The sequence below is a fragment of the Mus pahari genome, chromosome 3 (assembly GCF_900095145.1).
Source record: "Mus pahari chromosome 3, PAHARI_EIJ_v1.1, whole genome shotgun sequence".
Classification (NCBI taxonomy): Eukaryota; Metazoa; Chordata; class Mammalia; order Rodentia; family Muridae; genus Mus; species Mus pahari.
This window is the reverse complement of record NC_034592.1, coordinates 47,053,419-47,071,083: the sequence shown is the minus strand read 5'-3', so window position 1 is coordinate 47,071,083 and position 17,665 is coordinate 47,053,419. Positions and strand designations below refer to the sequence as shown.

Genomic DNA, 17,665 nt, shown 5'->3' with positions numbered 1-17,665 from the left:
GTCTGCAGGAGATTTGGGTCCAGATCCTCCTGTGCCAAAGATACCAAAACCTGTCAATACCAAAGGCCCATATATGTGCCTAGAATTTACACACATCTCCCCATATACCCGAAATCATTTCTAGGCTACTTAAAATGTGACATGAGGATTGAAATATAACCCCGCTGATAGAGTGTTTGCCTAGCACATAAGAAGGCCTTGGTTCAATCCCAAGCACTGTGTTAAACCAGGTATAGTAGAAAACGCCCGTGATCCCAGTACTGGGGAGGCAAAGGCAGGAGGTTCAAATGTTCAAGGTCATCCTTGGCTGTAGAGTTTAAGGCCAGCCTGCCATGTAAGAGACATTATTTTAAGAGAGAGAGAGAGAGAGAGAGAGAGAGAGAGAGAGAGAGAGAGAAAGGAGGGGAAGGGACAGAGAGAATAGAAGCTAAATACAATATAGCTGTTGTCTCAATATTTATTATACTTACCATTTAGAAATATATATTATACCATTTAGAAAGTGACACCGAAAGGAAAGAAAGGCAGGGCATATTTAATAAAGGCATATTTATATTTTCAATCCACAGTTTATTGATTCTCTGTATACAAAACCAAGGATATACAAGGCTGGTAATAAATTCATTTTTGAATTGGTTTGAATCATTTGTTTTACTGAGAATAAATACAAACCTATCTTTAAACAAGTAACTCAGTTTTAAGAAAAAAAAAAAATCCCACAAGGCAGGAAGATATGAGCATTTCCCTTCTGTAGAAAGTATGTGAATCGAAAATCTAATGAGAGCCGGGCGTGTTAGCGCACGCCTTTAATCCCAGCACTCGGGAGGCAGAGGCAGGCAGATTTCTGAGTTCGAGGCCAGTCTGGTCTACAAAGTGAATTCCAGGACAGCCAGGGGGTACACAGAGAAACCCTGTCTAGAAAAACCAAAAATAAAATAAAATAAAATAAAAATTAAAAAAAATTTTTTTTAAAAAGAAAGAAAGTCTAATGAGAAAGGTCTTACCATTCCATGAGATGGGTATGGGGCTTAGCGGGAGAAGAGTTGTTCCGTGTCCTATGCTCTGAGTTCAACCCCTGCATTGCTGTGAGGGGTAGAAAAACCTTCTTACAGTGAAATAGTCATTGTGGCAGCTTCTAAAGATTATTTTATCTGCTCCTACAGACTGCCCCAAACCTCCAAACATTCCCATGATCATGTTGGGGGTATCACTGGCTATCCTGCTCATCGGAGTTGTGCTACTGTGCATTTGGAAGCTGCTAGTATCATTTCACGACCGGAAGGAAGTTGCTAAATTTGAAGCAGAACGCTCTAAGGCCAAGTGGCAAACGGTATGTGAACTTTGGAGACCTGATGAAAATGATCAGGGACTCAACCATCCTCTGTAGAGGTCAGACATCATGTCTATGACCTCTGTCAGTGTAGTCCCAACAACTTTAGTTTCTATCTTGCTTAGAGAGCAGAAGAAGCCATCGACTGGACTTGGGTTGTTCTCATGTTGTAGGGCGTCTTAGTGGGTGGACTTGTAACAGCTTTAGAGGCTCATGAGACTATAAGCTATGGTGACTTGGGTCTGCTGTGGAGGCAACCTTCCGAAGTGAAGCATGGGTGCTGTATCTAAACATTTCTGTAAATTGATTGTGTTCTATCTAATGGGATAATGTTCATGGCTAGCATGACAGTTCATGCCAATTTCCATGGAAATACGTGTTACTGATGTACAGATGCAAAGTTGACAGGCCTTTTCAAATACCAGGCAGTATTTTCTAAATAACACAAAATTTAAGCAGCTACAAGAAATAAACCTCTAAATATATATATTCAATAGATATAATTTAAATGTCATCTCAGTACGCAAACAAAAAACAGGACTACAATTTTCAGTGTTTCTTTTCCACAGGAGAGATAATTACATTTCTAGAGACCCCTGGAAACGATTTCATGGTTTTAATTTCATCTCTCAATCTCTAATGGTGTGTCTAGCTATCTAATAGCAATTATCTTACACCGCTGATTTCAAAAACAGTGAGCTCACTGGAGAAAACACAGGCAAACACACTGTGCCTTTGGGTTCATCTGCCTAAATAAATTGATGATAACACTATTTTTCCTAAACCTATAGCGATATCCTCAGGTCTGAAAGCAAATGGAATTTTCCATTTTTGATAATGAATGTTTGGGGGAATGATTTCAAACTAATCATAATATATATATCACAGGACAAAGGCCCATAAAGATTTTAATCGGCCTTATCTTTTGAGTAAAAAATGCATTGGCTATAATAAGCACATGTAATCTGTGGACCTTGTTTGAGTCCTGACTTGAAGAGCCCAACTGTAAGATTATATTTTTTAAAGATATCTGGGGAAAGGTTGATACACAGTGGCTACTAGAATGATAGCAGGGACGTGTGTTTAATTTGATTAGGTATGACACAGGTATGGTCATTTACAGAGTACATATGTGTAGTTTTTAGTGAGGCAAACAATTATGTAGGAATAAAGGTAAGTGAAAGTAGATTTGGGGTTTCAACTAATTCAGACAGAAGTTTGGGAGCTTCCCGAGGTTTTGGTACAGGTAGAGTTGAGCCCTGATTGTTAATTTGTTTTAAGAACAGCCTTTGGTTGAAACGTCTGGAAATAATAAGCAGGTATTCTGAATCTGCCAGCAAACATGTGGCTATTTTGTGATGCGTGTCTACTAACCAGCATATTTTAATGTTCTCAGACACAGGCATGAATGATTAATATCTTTAGAATAACGTTTTAATTAACAGTTAATTTCCTCCAAAAACGTGAACTGTTCTCCCTCGGGAAGCTACACATGACTGAAATTCAAATGCCAAATTTTAGCCGTTTCTTCATCTAAAATGGGACAAAACAACGCATTAAACAGATAACAGCATAAATGGAAAATATTATTCCCTCGCTCAATTGAGTTTCTTTGAATAACAAATGTCTGATGTTCCCGAGTAGATGACGAGTAGGTTAATAAATATTCATTTGCATGCAAAAGGGGTTCAGTTCAAAACTTCAGTTCAAATCTCACAAGCATGTCCTCCTCCTGGGACAAATGTATGCTCGGTGCGTACATTTAAAGGTCTTCAGTTTAACTCATTTAAAAACCTAAAGCCTATTTCTTCTCAAGGGATGAACTCAACTGATCTTTAACACCCAGTGAGCTGACCTGACCCATCGGGCCCCTGGGATGCTTAAGGGGACAGAGTTGAGGAGAGATCCTTGCCCTGACCTCCTTAAATATTTTGTCAGGGCTATACAGAAAGGTTGCCTTATATTAAGTTAAAAAAAACAAAACAAAACAAAAAAAAAAACCTCTCAGCATTTTTCTTCTGAAGACACGAATGGAAGATATTTAAATTCATATTTGATTAGACATTTTTTTCTCTTGGATGACAAGTCATTATTAACTTAAGGCCAAAAAAAAAAAAAAAAAAATGGTTTAGCCTGACATTTCTAGGCGTCTGGATTGATTTTGTTCTATGCGAAACAAATCATGTCTGCATTTGGCAGTTAGGTGATCATTAAAAAAAAAAAAAAAAAAAAAAAAAACTGTGGTCTTAATGGGGCTTTCTTGTTACTGCTTCTGTTGAAGCCTGAAAAATGTGCCATGGCTTTGCAGAATCCAGCCTTTACGCTGTGGCCTTGATATTTGGGGAAATTCACCTGGTCACCTTATGTACTTAGACACTGGCCTTGTCTAAATGTGGACACTCACCCAAGGGCCCTAATCCTGAGTCTCAACTGGACATCCCACAAAGGGAAGTCAATAAAGAATATGGATGGCACTGGTCACCTCCCCTCCTGCTCCTGCTCGCAAAGCACAATGCTAACATGCGTTCCTATAAGCTGAGGTCAGGCCCCACCTCCTTCCTTCACCTCCGAGGGAGTGTGGACTTGTTTCTTCTCCAGTTAACATCTCTTCCTTCCCTTGCAACTAGGGTGGACTCCTAGTCCATTGACCCTCGGCAAGGGATCCCTGAACTAGTCCAGACTGGAGTAAATGAAGTTTAGAAGTAATTGAGACCCGCACAAAAGTAGATAATCATCTATCTACAAAATAGCGTTGTATTGCCCTGTCCCTCGAAACTTGAGCCATCCCCTCTAGAGTGTCTATAAAATCTATTTGGTGGGGTTACTGAGATGGCTCAGTGGGTAAAGCATGCAAGCAAGAAAACCGGAGTTCACATTCCTACCAACCATGTGAAAGCCAGATCCGGCAACTCAAATCTACAACTGGGATATCCTGGGGCTCACTAACCAGCCAGTCTAGTCAAAATGTTGAGCTCCGTAGCACTGAGAGACTATGTCTCAAAGGGAGTAGGGATGGGGACAAATAGAAGATATACAGAATTGACATCTTGACTCCTATACACATGCATGTACAGGCAATCATAGCTGCATACCCATCTCTAACACACACACACACACACACACACACACACACACACAATATTCTATTGCATATGGGAAATAGGTGTATTTTAATATGACTGACAGATATGGGGTAGGGCCTATGAGCAAATACTAGTCCTACAAAGACCTAAGCTGGCCTTGATCACTGCCTACTTGTTCTTCCATAACCCCTCCCTCCCTTCAGCCCAGGCTTCAGCCATCATCCCTGTCAGGTTTTCTAATCTTGCCCACATTTTCTTTTTTGTTTGTTTGTTTGTTTTGGTTTGTTTTGGTTTGGTTTGGTTTAGTTTTTCGAGACAAGGTTTCTCTGTATAGCCCTGGCTGTCCTGGAACTCACTTTGTAGACCACTGCCCACATTTTCTAATCTTGCCTCTTTAACCAACGACTTCATCAATAATTCCTAGTCCTTAAACTTCATAAAACTTCTGGGTTTTATTGCAAATGAGACTCTACACCTACCTGAAACCATAGTCCTTGCTATTCACCTTTTAAAGCTTTTACTGCTTATAGCATCTGGATTAACTATCCAGGCTTACCTTAGGGGTACAGCCAATACAGCAAGCTGGCCTTCATCAACCAGGGAGTTCTAGCCAAGGAACAGCTTTTTCTTGTCTCAATGCAGAGATGGCATTGGTCTCTCTGAAGTCACATGACCAAGAGCACTTGGTCAGAGGTTGGATCACTAGCTCAAAGCAACATAGACATAGTTATAGGGGCGATTCCCATTCAGAGGAAATGTTATCACAAATCCAAGGGCAAGGTTAGGCGAGGTCAGGAAATGTTTTTGTTTTCATCAGTTCTTCTGATAGCAAATACAATTTTGTTAGTATATAGATAAAATTATTTTCCCTGGGGGGTTGTAAACTATATCTACCCTTCATCCTAAAGTCCTATGGTAAACCAGGCACAATTCTGCCAAAGTTCATTCTGGAGAACCGCAAAGTTTATTGGGCTTCTTCATGGAGTACAGGAAGGGGGATGACCATGAGTGTGTAGGTACTCCTTCCATAAACAGCCTTGGAAATTGCTAGCCAGCCGGTCTGGTCAAATTGGAGTGATCCTCCCTGCCTCCAGTATAGGAGGCAGGTGTGTGGGTCCTCCTCCCACAAACCTACAAATAGCCCCAGAGTGCTAGCCCGCCAAGTCTAGCTGAGTTGATGAGCTCCACCCTGGCCCCACCCCAGCCCCATCCCTGTTAACTGGGATACTCTTTCAAAACATAAGGTGGAGGGCCAGCGATGGTGGCTCTGAGGGCAACAGACATTGTGGTCAAACCTGCTGAACTCAGTTTGATTTTTCGGACATCAAAGTGGAAAGGCAAAGCTGGCTCCCAAGGTACCCTCCACAGGCATCCAGCAGCACACAAGTGCCCTTCTGCTACACAAATTAGAATAATAAAATTAAAAGTAATAATTTCAGAGATGTACATACACATATACCATGAAATAATGACATAAATGAGATAAAGGTGGATAAAATTTATTTAAAATTTATCAAAATAAATTCAAATAGCTTCCAAGATAGAGCTTGACTCTCCAGTTTGAACTATAACACAAATATTTGAAGATATGAAAATGGTGTACTAACAAAATGCATCTTTTCTTTGAACCATTTTTTCCCCCACTGTTCTTTAGGGAACCAATCCGCTGTACCGAGGTTCCACCAGCACTTTTAAGAACGTGACCTACAAACACAGGGAGAAGTACAAAGCAGGCCTTTCCTCTGATGGGTAGACAGACCTCCTTCGGCCAGAGAAAGTCAACTCCGCTTGCGTTAAAGGTTAAAGCACTGTATGGTTTGCCTTTCTTTGTCGCTTCAAAAGGAGGTTGACTTAAGATAATAACAGGTCATTCAACGATCAGTCATTCAGGACATAAAGGTGAGACATTGTTTGCAGGTTGGAAATAATCAAGAAAAGAGTATCCCAAGCAAAGAGGTGAATTCAAGATCGCTTGAAGAATATGAACTCTGTTGCAGTAATGCCTCAAAAAAAAATCATCAAAATGATTCCTGGGAATTTGATTTGCATTTGAAAAATGTTCAGAATTAGAATCTCATTTGCTTCCTGAATCCAGCTACCTAAAGTCTTTGTCTCCAAAAATACCCCAGAGTCCTTACGCATTGTGTACTCATACTGGCCGATTATTCTAAACTTGCAGAAAATCTCCTGTTTCCTGAAGGAATTTGTTTCTTTGGTTGGTTGGTTTGGTTTGGTTTGGTTTTTTTTCTTTCCTTTTCTTTTCTTTTTTTCTTTTTTCTTTTCTTTTCTTTTATTTATTTTATTTTATTTTTGAGAAAGGGTGTCTCTATGGCTGTTCTAGAATTGACCAGGCTGCCTGGCCTTGAACTCACAATGATGGATCTGCCTGTTTCTGCCTTCCACATTATGCTCAGAGATCTTAAATTTCATGTATGAGAAATGAGAGTCTGATTTTCCATCAGCTGAAAGAATCCAGTTCTCCCAGAGTGACTTCCCAAGTGAGAGATTGAAAATTAAATCATGGGCTTATACTCTTAAAAGACGAGGACATAAGTATTTTGTTTGAAAGATGAGGAAGGGGTAATTTATAAATTATGTTGCTAGTAACACTGAAGATATGGGTCCTCCATGCTCAATTGCCCTCTGGCCTTCAAATTTCCCTCCTATTATTCCATATTTCTCAATTATTGTACTCAACTACAGTCTTCAAAACTCCACGACTGTCATACAAAGTGTCCACTTCAAAAAAAAAAAGTCACTTTAAGTTATTCGCTTATCAACTAGGATTTCAAGAATAGAAAAGAAATCTAGGGTAACAGAAAAAAAAAGTCACACAGCTTTATATCAAATGTGTCAAGACTGTGGAAGTCCTGCATGCAGTCTACCCTTCCTGTAGGACATTTCTATCCCATATGTACCACCTAGCACACACATCCCAGCTTCAGGAGGTGGGCATGCCACTCACTTGCTCTGAAAAGTAAGACCACTTACAAAATCTATGCAAGGCAACAAACAAAGCTGGTAGAAGATTGCAGGGATAGTCTCGGGGGGGGGGGTGTCATTTCTTATGGTTACTGCTGCATTACAAAGCACTTTGATCTCACTGGATCTCCACAGAGATGCTGAAAGGATGGGCAGAAGAGGTGGGTACAGACTCTCAATCTTATAACTCCAAGCCCTTTGTTCTCTCTACTGCACGAGACTCTTTTGTCAGTAAAATGATGGAAGGATTGTATTAGTTATGGTATAACTGTCTTAGTTTGGAAGTGTACGGACACAAAACAAATAGCACATAGGTCCCCAGAATGTGGGCCAGTTGCTGTATTTTTGCGCTGCGTGTATTGCCTTAACTGGATATTAAGGTGAAGCCACTCCCTAGGTGAACAGCTCTGTGTTTGTGAGCGGAGGCTTCGACGGCTGTCTGTTGAATTGTCAGCGTGGTCTCAAACCTCCTTCACTCCTGCCATATAGGTCTGTGTACATGTTCACATCATCTAGATTCTTTCTTTTCTGGTTTTTAAATAACTCAGGTAAATTAGTCAGTTAGGGAGTACACAGCTAAATTTAAAAGAAAAATCTTAATGAATCTCCTTTGGATCCCTGAATGGTCCAAGACCTTGGAGTCTGGAGCAACCAGCAGACTCACTCCCAGTGATGTGGCGATACTGCTGAGGCTACACAGGGCTGTTTGTGCTGGTTTTGTGTTATTTCTGAAATGAGACTTTAGGAAATAGAAGTTTCTCTCATGTGTGTATCAGGAAGAATTTGTTCTTTCTCTAATTACCGTTTTGACCCAAGGCAGGACCTTGAAAGAGCCAAAACATTAACAGTAGTGCTTCTGTTCACTGAAGAATTATGTTACATGAAGATGAAATAGTTGTTTTTTTTTTAAGTGGTTTTATTGTATTTTGCATTGGCATAAATAAACATAATTTAAACAATGAACCTTGGATGGGTGGTAATGCGACTTATTTACTTGGTGCAAACCCCTTTCTTACACTTCTGGATCTTGCTGTAAGTTATTCTAACTTGGCTTTGGTGATTTCAGTCAAGGGCCAAGGAAAAAAACAGAACATTATCCCACATTTGGTAAAACCAAGTTCTTTAGTATTGGTGTTATGAGCTTAAATATTTCCCCTGAATACCACCCTTAAAGAACCATGTCTTAACCCCTAGACTGTAAAATTACAGATAGGATTTTTAAAGAGGCACATAAATTTCAGTGTGCGGCCCTCATCTAGGAGACTGATATACTTTTGAAGAAGAGGGGAGAGGACAAAGATGGACACAGAGGGCATTCCATGGCACAGGAAGAAGACTGCCATCCATAAACCAAGGACCGGGCCCTCACTGCTTACATACAGTCCTTTGTATATGTACCTATAAATGTCATATATGGGTGAAACAGAAGTTTCATCATCAAGATTTTTGAGGAATTCCCATGTTGATTTCTGTCTTGCTGTAAAACTTTATATTCTCACCATCATCTTTTCCCTTTCTCCCACATTCATAGCAGAGTTGTTTTTTCTTTCTGATTGCCATCATGACTATAGTAGGATCGACTCTTGGAATAGTCTTAATTGTTGCATGTAGTTTTTTTTTTCTTTTATAGAATATTTTCCTTTTTTCCCTTTAAGTGTTATCCCCTTTCCCTGTTTCCCCTCCAGAACCCCTCTTTCCCATCCTCCCTCTCCCTGCTTGTATGAGAGTGTTCTCCCATCCACCTACACTGGGGCATTGAGCCTTTACAGGACAAGGGCCTCTCCTCCCATTGATGCCTGACAAGGCCATCCTCTGCTACATATGTGGCTGGAGCCATGGGTCGCTCCATGTGTACTCTTTGGTTGGTGGTTTATTCCCTGGGAGCTCTGGGGAGTCTGGTTGTTTGATATTGTTGTTCTTCCTGTGGGGTTACAAATCCCTTCAACTCCTTCAGTCCTTTCTCTAACTCCTCCATTGGGGATCCTGTGCTCAGTCCAATGGTTTAATGCAAGCATCTGCCTCTATATTTGTCGGGCTCTGACAGAGCCTCTCAGGAGACAGCTATATCAGGCTCCTGTCAGCAAGCATTTGTTGGCATCTACAATAGTGTCTGGGTTTGGTGACTGTATATGGGATAGATCCCCAGGTGGGGCAGTCTCTGGATGGCCTTTCCTTTAGTCACTGCTCCACACTTTGTCTCTGTGTCTCCTCTCATGGGTATTTTGTTCCCCCTTCTAAGAAGGACCGAAGTATCTACACTTTGGTATTCTTCCTTCTTGAGCTGCATGTGGTCTGTGAATTGTATCTTGGGTATTCTGAGCTTTTGCGGTAATATCCACTTATCAGTGAGTACATACCATGCATGTTCTTTTGTGATTGGATAACCTCACTCAGGCTGATATTTTCTAGTTCCATCCATTTGCCTAAGAATTCATTTCATGAATTCATTGCTTTGAATAGCTGAGTAATACTCCATTGTGTAAATGTATCACATTTTCTGTATCCATTCCTCTGTTGAGGGACATCTGGGTTCTTTCCAGCTTCTGGCTATTATAAATAAGGCTGCTATGAACATAGTAGAGCANGTGTCCTTGTTATATGTTGGAGCATCTTTTGGGTATATGCCCAGGAATGGTATAGCTGGGTCCTCAAGTAGTACTATGTCCAATTTTCTAAGTAACCACCAGACTGATTTCCACAATGGTTGTACGAGCTTGTAATCCTACCAGGAATGGAGGAGTGTTCCTCTTTCTCTACATCCTTGCCAGCATCTAGTTTTAAATTACCACCTTTTGCTCTGGGACAGCTGCACTCTGGAGCCCCTACTCAGCTTCCCTTTTGCTCTACCACCTTTGGTCCGGGAGGTGACTGTGCTACCAGTCCCCTCCTGAGACTCTTGAATTGGAGAATAAAAGACATACACATGCTTTCTGCACTCTTTCTGAACCAGTGAGCAGGGATGGCCTCAGAATGTAGAATGAAGTCAGTGAATTTGTGGACCTGTACATGTCACGGAAATGCTCCAGGAGCAACCACATCTTTGCTGCCAAGGACCACGCGTCCTTTCAGATAAATGTGGCCTAGGTTGTCAGGGTCACAGGCCAGTTTAATGGCCAGTTTAAAACCTATGGCATTTGTGGGGCCATTCGCAGGATGAGCAAGCCAGATGATTCTATTCTTCAAATGGCTAAGGCTGATGGAATTGTCTCAAAGAACTTTTGAGCAGAAGAAATTGGGAATAATTTGTTACAAATAAAAGTGATAAGTACCTGTGACCCAAAAAAAAGGAAAGAAAAAAGAAAAAAAGAAAAGAAAGGAAAAGAAAAGGAAACACACACACACACACACACACACACACACACACACACACACACACACACACACACGCGGTTTGTTACTTTACAACTTGCCTCCTAGGCACAATTGCTGGGCATTACTATCTCCTGCCTGGAAAATCGTGCCCTTACCAAATTATTATCTCTGTCTCTCCACTTGCCCTAAACTTCAGTGGCTAGTCCCACCTAGCCCATGCCAAACATCCTTGGCCACCCACCTGTAGCAGAGGCCACCGGCCCCAACTCCCCCAGAGACCTCACGTGGTTGCTGCATTCTTCCTCCTGCAAAGCACAGCAGAAAGACCTTCTCCCCTTACCTGCATCTGCCTTTTTCCTCCTGGGAACCAGAAATCCTGCCTGTACCTTCCACCCAGCAATTGGACCCCAGTCTTCTTTACTGACAAATCAAGAACCAATTGGGGAACAGGACTTTAACATCATTAACCACCGCCTTGACTTAGTTTGTATTTCCATGGTGGCTAAAGATATTGAATGGTTTTTCATATATTTATTGGTCATTTACATATCACTTTTTAGAACCTTATTCTCCCACTTATTGGTTTAGTTGATAAGGTATTGTTCTCTCTCTCTCTCTCTCTCTCTCTCTCTCTCTCTCTCTCTCTCTCTCTCTGTGTGTGTGTGTGTGTGTGTGTGTAATGTACATGTGTATGTGGTGTGATGTATGTGTGTGCATGTGATATATGTGTGCATGTATGTGATGTATGTGTGCATGTATATGCATATAAAGCCAGAGGTCTACATTGGGTATCCTCTTCAGTCAGTCTTCACCTTGTTTTTTGAGACAGAATTGCTCACTGAACCTGGAACACACCAGTTTGACTGGACTGACTGGCCACTTAGCCCTGAGATCCTTCTACCATTGTCTTTCCCCATACCCTACCCAACACTGTGCTTAAAGATACACCACCATGTCTGGCTTTTGCATAGGTTCTGGGGATCTGAATTTCGGTCCTGATAATGCACAGCAATCACTGTACTAACTAAGCCATCCTCCCAGTCCCTTGTTTGTGTTCTTTTAATCTAATTTTTCGAGTTCTTATATATTCTGGATATTAGTTGTGTGTCAGATGTAGAGCTAACCAAGATTTTCTCCCATTCCATAGGATGTCTCATTACTTGACAAACCATTTCCTTTGCTATGAAGAATTCCTTGAAGTCCCATTTGTCAGTTCTTGGTGTTGTTGCTTGAGTTCTTGGAGTCCCTTTCAGAACGACTAGACTTTCAAGTGTTTGGATGCATTTTCCTCTACTACTTTCAGACTTTCTCCTGTATATTAAGATCTTTGATACATATGAGTTGATTTTTGTACAAATAAGATTGAGGTTTCATTCTTATACACTTGGATATCAAGTTTTCCCATGGCCATATGTGAGGCTGTCTTTCTCCCACCATGTGTTTTTTTGGCATCTTTGGAAAAAATCAGGTGGCTGTCCCTATTGGGGGTTGGAGGGCTAATTCTATATCCTCTAATCTACTTCCTTGATCTTCATGCTACTTTGTGACAGTCCCACATGGTTTTGTGACTGTGGCTCTAATGTATAACTTGAAATCAAGTGTGGCCATAGCTCCAGTTGTTTTCTTTTTGCTCAGACTTGCTTTGTTTATCTAGCATCTTTTGCACTTTCTTGTGAATTATGAAGTTGATTGTATTGTTTATATAGATGGCCATTAGCAGTATGTTGGGATTGCACTTGGTAAGATATTCTTTTTCCCCTACTTTAATTCTGCCAACCCATGAGCATGAAAAGTTCATCTTCTGTTTTTTATTTTTAAATTTCTTCCTTCCGTGTTTTTGAATTTTTCACTGTTAGAGGTCTTTCAGTTTCCTGGTTAAGTTTATTACTAGGTTTTTAAAGCCATTATAAATACAATTGTTTTCCTGATCCCCTTCTTAGAATGTTTATTATTGGTAAACAGACATACCCGATTTATAAATACATGGGGTACAGAGATTAAGAAGGAGAAATAATGCTCACAAAGATTAATCTCTCTCTATCTCCATTCCTTAGAAAAATGCAGACAAAGTCAAATCAGGAGTACTTATTTCTGAGACATGCTATTTCTTTTTTAATTTTTTGACATTATACTATAATTACATCATTTCTTCTTTCCCTTTTCTTCCTCCAAAGCTTCCCATATGTTTGTCTTTGTTCTTCAAATTCATGGCCTCTTTTCTCTTTAATTATGTGTGTGTGTGTGTGTGTGTGTGTGTGTGTGTGTGTGTGTGTGTAAATGTGTATACCTAAATACAACCTGTTCAGTCTATATAATGTCACTTGTATGCATATGATTTCAGAGCTTATCCTTTGGTATGATATAGTAAATTGATGTGCTCTTCCCCAATGAAGACTATTTCTCCTCCCAAATTCCTACAGTCTTTGTCTGGAACGACAGGCTTGAGGTCACATGAGCCTTCCCCCATCACATACCTATTGGTATCATCCTTGTCCAGGTCTTGTTAAGGCAGCCATGTTGAGACTTTATGGGTATAGCTTCTGACATTTCTAGGAGACAAAAATTCCACAGGGAGCTCCCTGTTTCTCTGGCTCTTACAATCTTTTAGCCTCCTCAGAAGGATCCCTGATTCTTAGGTGCAGAAGATGTATCAGCTGAGAGTCCACAACTCTGCATTTTAACTGGTTGTAGTTTTTTTCTTTATTAGATATTTTCTTCATTTACATTTCAAATGCTATTCCAAAAGTCCCCTATACCCTCCCCCCCACTCTGCTCCCCTACTTACCCACTCCCACTTCTTGGCCCTGGCGTTCCCCTGTACTGGGGCATATAAAGTTTGCAAGACCAAGGAGCCTCTCTTCCCAATGATGGTTGATTAGGCCATCTTCTGCTACATATGCAGCTAGAGACACGAGCTCAGGGGGTACTGGTTAGTTCATATTGTTGTTCCACCTATAAGGTTGCAGACCCCTTCAGCTCCTTGGGTACTTTCTCTAGCTCCTCCATTGGGGGCCCTGTGTTCCATCCAAGAGATGACTGTATTTGCCAGGCACTGGCATAGCCTCACAAGAGACAGCTATATCAGGGTCCTTTTAGCAAAATCTTGTTGGCATGTGCAACAGTGTCTGGGTTTGGTGGCTGATTATGAGATGGATCCCTGGGTAGGGTGGTCTCTGGATGGTCCATTCTTTCATTTTAGCTCCAAACTTTGTCTCTGTAACTCCTTCCATGGGTATTTTGTTCCCTATTCTAAGAAGGAATGAAGCTACACATTGGCCTTCCTTCTTGGTTTTCTTGTGTTTTGCAAATTGTATCTTGGGTATTCTAAGTTTCTGGGCTAATATCCACTTATCAGTAAGTGCATATCAAGTGACTTCTTTTGTGATTGGGTTACCTCACTCAGGATGATATCTTCCAGATACATCCATTTGCCCAAGAATTTCATAAATTCATTGTTTTTAATAGCTGAGTGGTACTCCATTGTATAAATGTACCACATTTTCTGTATCCATTCCTCTGCTGAGGGACATCTGGGTTCTTTCCAGCTTCTGGCTATTATAAATAAGGCTGTGCATGTGTCCTTATTATCAGTTGGAACATCTTCTAGAATACATGCCCAGGAGAGGTATAGCTGTATCTTCTGGTAGTACTATGTCCAATTTTCTGAGGATCCGCCAGACTGATTTCCAGAGTGGTTGTACAAGCTTGCAATCCCACCAGCAATGGAGGAATGTTCCTTTTTCTCCACATCCTCGCCAGCATCTGCTGTCCCCTGAATTTTTAATCTTAGCCATTCTGACTGGTGTGAGATGGAATCTCAGGGTTGTTTTGATTTGCATTTCCCTGATGATTAAGGATGTTGAACATTTTTTCAAGTGCTTCTCAGCCCTTCGGTATTCCTCAGTTGAGAATTCTTTGTTTAGCTCTGTATCCCATTTTTTAATGGGGTTATTTGAAATTCTGGAGTCCAGCTTCTTGAGTTCTTTGTATATATTAGATATTGGTCCCCTATCAGATTTAGGATTGGTAAAGATCCTTTCCCAATCTGTTGGTGGCCTTTTTGTCTTATTGACAGTGTCTTTTGCCCACTAGGTCTGGCCAGCCTCTCAGGTCTGTGCCTGGACTCGTCATAAGACCAAGTGCCATCGTCCTCTTGATAGTAAAACCCAGCGGGGTTAGTTCCTTTAACATGTTCTAGAGTAGTTTGCCAGTTGGTGTGCTAATGAACCAACAACACAACAGGACAATGCAGGAGAGCTAACACCCAAGAGAAGCATGAAGATGCCCGAGAAGTAGAAATGGGAAGGAATCAGAAGACACACTGGAGCTGAGCCAACAGCAGCAGTTTCTGGGAATCAGGTCACCAGCATCCTACAGGATCATCGTGTGACTGCCATCTCCTACCCCTTCCCACACTTGTCTTTTCCCCTGGTAGAGCACTTCCAAATAAAACATTAGCATGGAACTTTGCTGCAGACCCTTGTTTTATGGAGAACCTGAACTAAGATACCCTAGCAGTGCTGAGAGCATTGCAGAACATAAGGCAGGACATAAAGCCATCCCATGATGTGGGAGGAGGCACCCACAGCCACAGTTCAAATTTTTTGAGCAAGGACTTGTGTAGGAAAACAGTGATTTAGTACAAAGGCCCCAGGGGTCAACACCATCATACTTAGAAAAGAAGCAGGCGAACTGGGGGAGAAAGAAGAGTAAGTATGTGCTGAAAAAGTGGAACCGAATGATTTCACTGGACTGTTAAACCAAAACCACTGATTTTTGGACATGATGGCTTTCTGAAGCTTTGAAATTCCCCCGTCACCAGGACTCAGTTCAAATCAAATGCAAGAGTGAAAACAGACAGTCCACTGTTGTTATTTAAGCAAAACACTTACCACACAAGGTGGGTGGTCCCTACTCACTATTGAACCTAATAATTGACCATAAAAGGTTATATAATATCCTCAAAAAAAATGGCCAAGTGCCGCGTGCCCCCGACCTCTGTCTCGCAGAGGTGGGGCAAAGACAACACTTATGCCAAGGCAGGGTTTGAGCAGCTTCCACAGCTTCCCACTGCAGCTTCCTTTATTCTTTCTACAGCTCACCCCAGCTCTCTACAGCAGTTCAGCTTCCCTTCTATGCTTCTCAGCTTCTCCAACTTTATTCTGAGATCGCCCAATTTATCCCCTTTCACCCTCTGCACTCGTCTCTCATCACTCACTCATCATCCAGTCGGCATTCAGCACGCTCTATACGCGAGCCATGCACGCAGACAGGGTGGGTGTTGATAGGCCAGTGACTCAATATCATGCTGAATGACGCTAGAGGTCAGGCGGACAGCCCATAATCACTCAGGTGTGCATAATCAGGTTTTTGGTAATCAAGCAGGGAATCACGGGGTTTGGCAGTGAACCAGAGTACCATCTTGGCTCACAAGGCCGCAGCCACAGCCACACCCGCTTCCCACATCCTAGTATTCACCTATCTCTCTTTCACTTTCTAAAGAAGTAATGATTCGGTTTATTTGGAGTTTGTCTCTGTTTTAGTGCTCAGGATTAATGGCCGTGGTAACTTTCAGAGGCTCTTGTATTGTAAAGGATCTAGCTAAGAAGGAAATCAAAGTTTCAAAAGAAGAATGCAGTGCTAGGCTAATGTGAACTGTATATCACTGAGTCGATGACAAGAGAAGAAAGAAATAGCTTGTTTGGCCGGGGGTTGGAGAGTGTTGGTAAATTTAGGAAAAGGAAAGAAAAAAAATCCTATGCAAGGGTGATGCTGGGAACAAAGCATGGGCGTGAAAGGTGGCTGGCCACTTGTTTTTTTAATACGCTCACTCATTCTTTTGAGACAGTTATCCCCCAAGGAACCTAATCATAGCACCAAGTGCCACAATCCTCTTGGTAGTAAAACCCAGCTGCAGCAGTTCCTATACCATATTCAGAGTAGCTTTGCCAGTTGCTTTGGCAGCCCAGCCAGCAGGTCTAGCCCTGAGATAAGAATAGGAAGGTCAGCTATCTGGGGAGCTCAGTCCATGTGATGACTCTCAACTCCTCTTCAACACCAGAAACAAGTGTTTCCCGAAATATTCTTCTGAACCCCCCACACACACACCCAAATAACATATCTGACCCAGAATAACCTCACCAATTAAATGAAAGTACTTTTTCATCTCTTAATTGCCGATTTCTTTTAGACCTTTTTGCAGGCTCATGACACAACAGATGCTATCCCACTAACAGTGATGCTTAACTACTAAAGAAGGGTGGATGGCCTTCAAAGCCTTCACTTAAATACTACTACTGGCTGAGGTTATAGCTCAGTAATAAAAATATTTGCTTAGCATGGGCAAGACCCTGGGCTCAATCTCTACTAACCCATATCTTCGCCAAAAGGTTGATGATTCATAAATACTCCCTACCATTCTTATAAATCTGGATAGGAAAATACACATAGACAGGAGAAACCAGGCATAAGTGAAATGTAGTAAGTAGGAATGCTTTCGTTAGAATTCATTACACTGCTACAACAGATTCGGGCCAACACAACTCAAAAGCAAGAAAACGTGTCTGTGGTTTCACGGTGGCTCCCTTGATAAGTCAGTTGGCCTGAGGAGTTCGGTGACCAAGTGCGGCAACTCTGGATGCAGCGCCTACTAGAAGGGTGTTGGTAGTTGAATGGACCTTGGACCGATTCATTGATTCTTTTGTGTTGCAGACTACATAGGGCTGTCTCAGTGTTGCTGACTTCCCATGCAAAATCACTCTGCATTGAGAAAGGGCTAAGCCACCTGATCGTCTATGCCTGCCCACTGGGTTGCACAACCACCAAGGAAGAAACTGTAATTCATAAGTCTTCCATCCCATAAACTTCCCTGAAGCTAAGTCCTTGGTGTACCAGGAGAGCCAGGACGCAGATTTGGACGCTTCACATTCTTGATAAGGTGTCATCGATAAGGGCAAGA

At 41.6% G+C, this 17,665-nt stretch overlaps 1 protein-coding gene and 1 pseudogene across 7 annotated transcripts in view; both read left to right on the top strand.

Annotated features, from left to right (window-relative positions):
• Itgb6 (integrin subunit beta 6) overlaps window positions 1-8,325 on the top strand; it is a 121,992-nt gene extending 113,667 nt beyond the window's left edge. For all 7 annotated transcript variants that reach the window (XM_021194519.2, XM_029536477.1, XM_029536479.1 and 4 more), the window contains 2 exons: window positions 1,164-1,330; window positions 6,068-8,325. In XM_021194519.2, coding sequence (XP_021050178.1) covers window positions 1,164-1,330; window positions 6,068-6,166 — 266 coding nt within the window. In that variant the 3' untranslated portion in view covers window positions 6,167-8,325. The remainder of the gene's footprint in view (window positions 1-1,163; window positions 1,331-6,067) is intronic.
• Window positions 8,326-10,365: 2,040 nt separating this feature from the next.
• LOC110319508 lies at window positions 10,366-10,617 on the top strand (annotated as a pseudogene).
• Window positions 10,618-17,665: the final 7,048 nt, after the last annotated feature.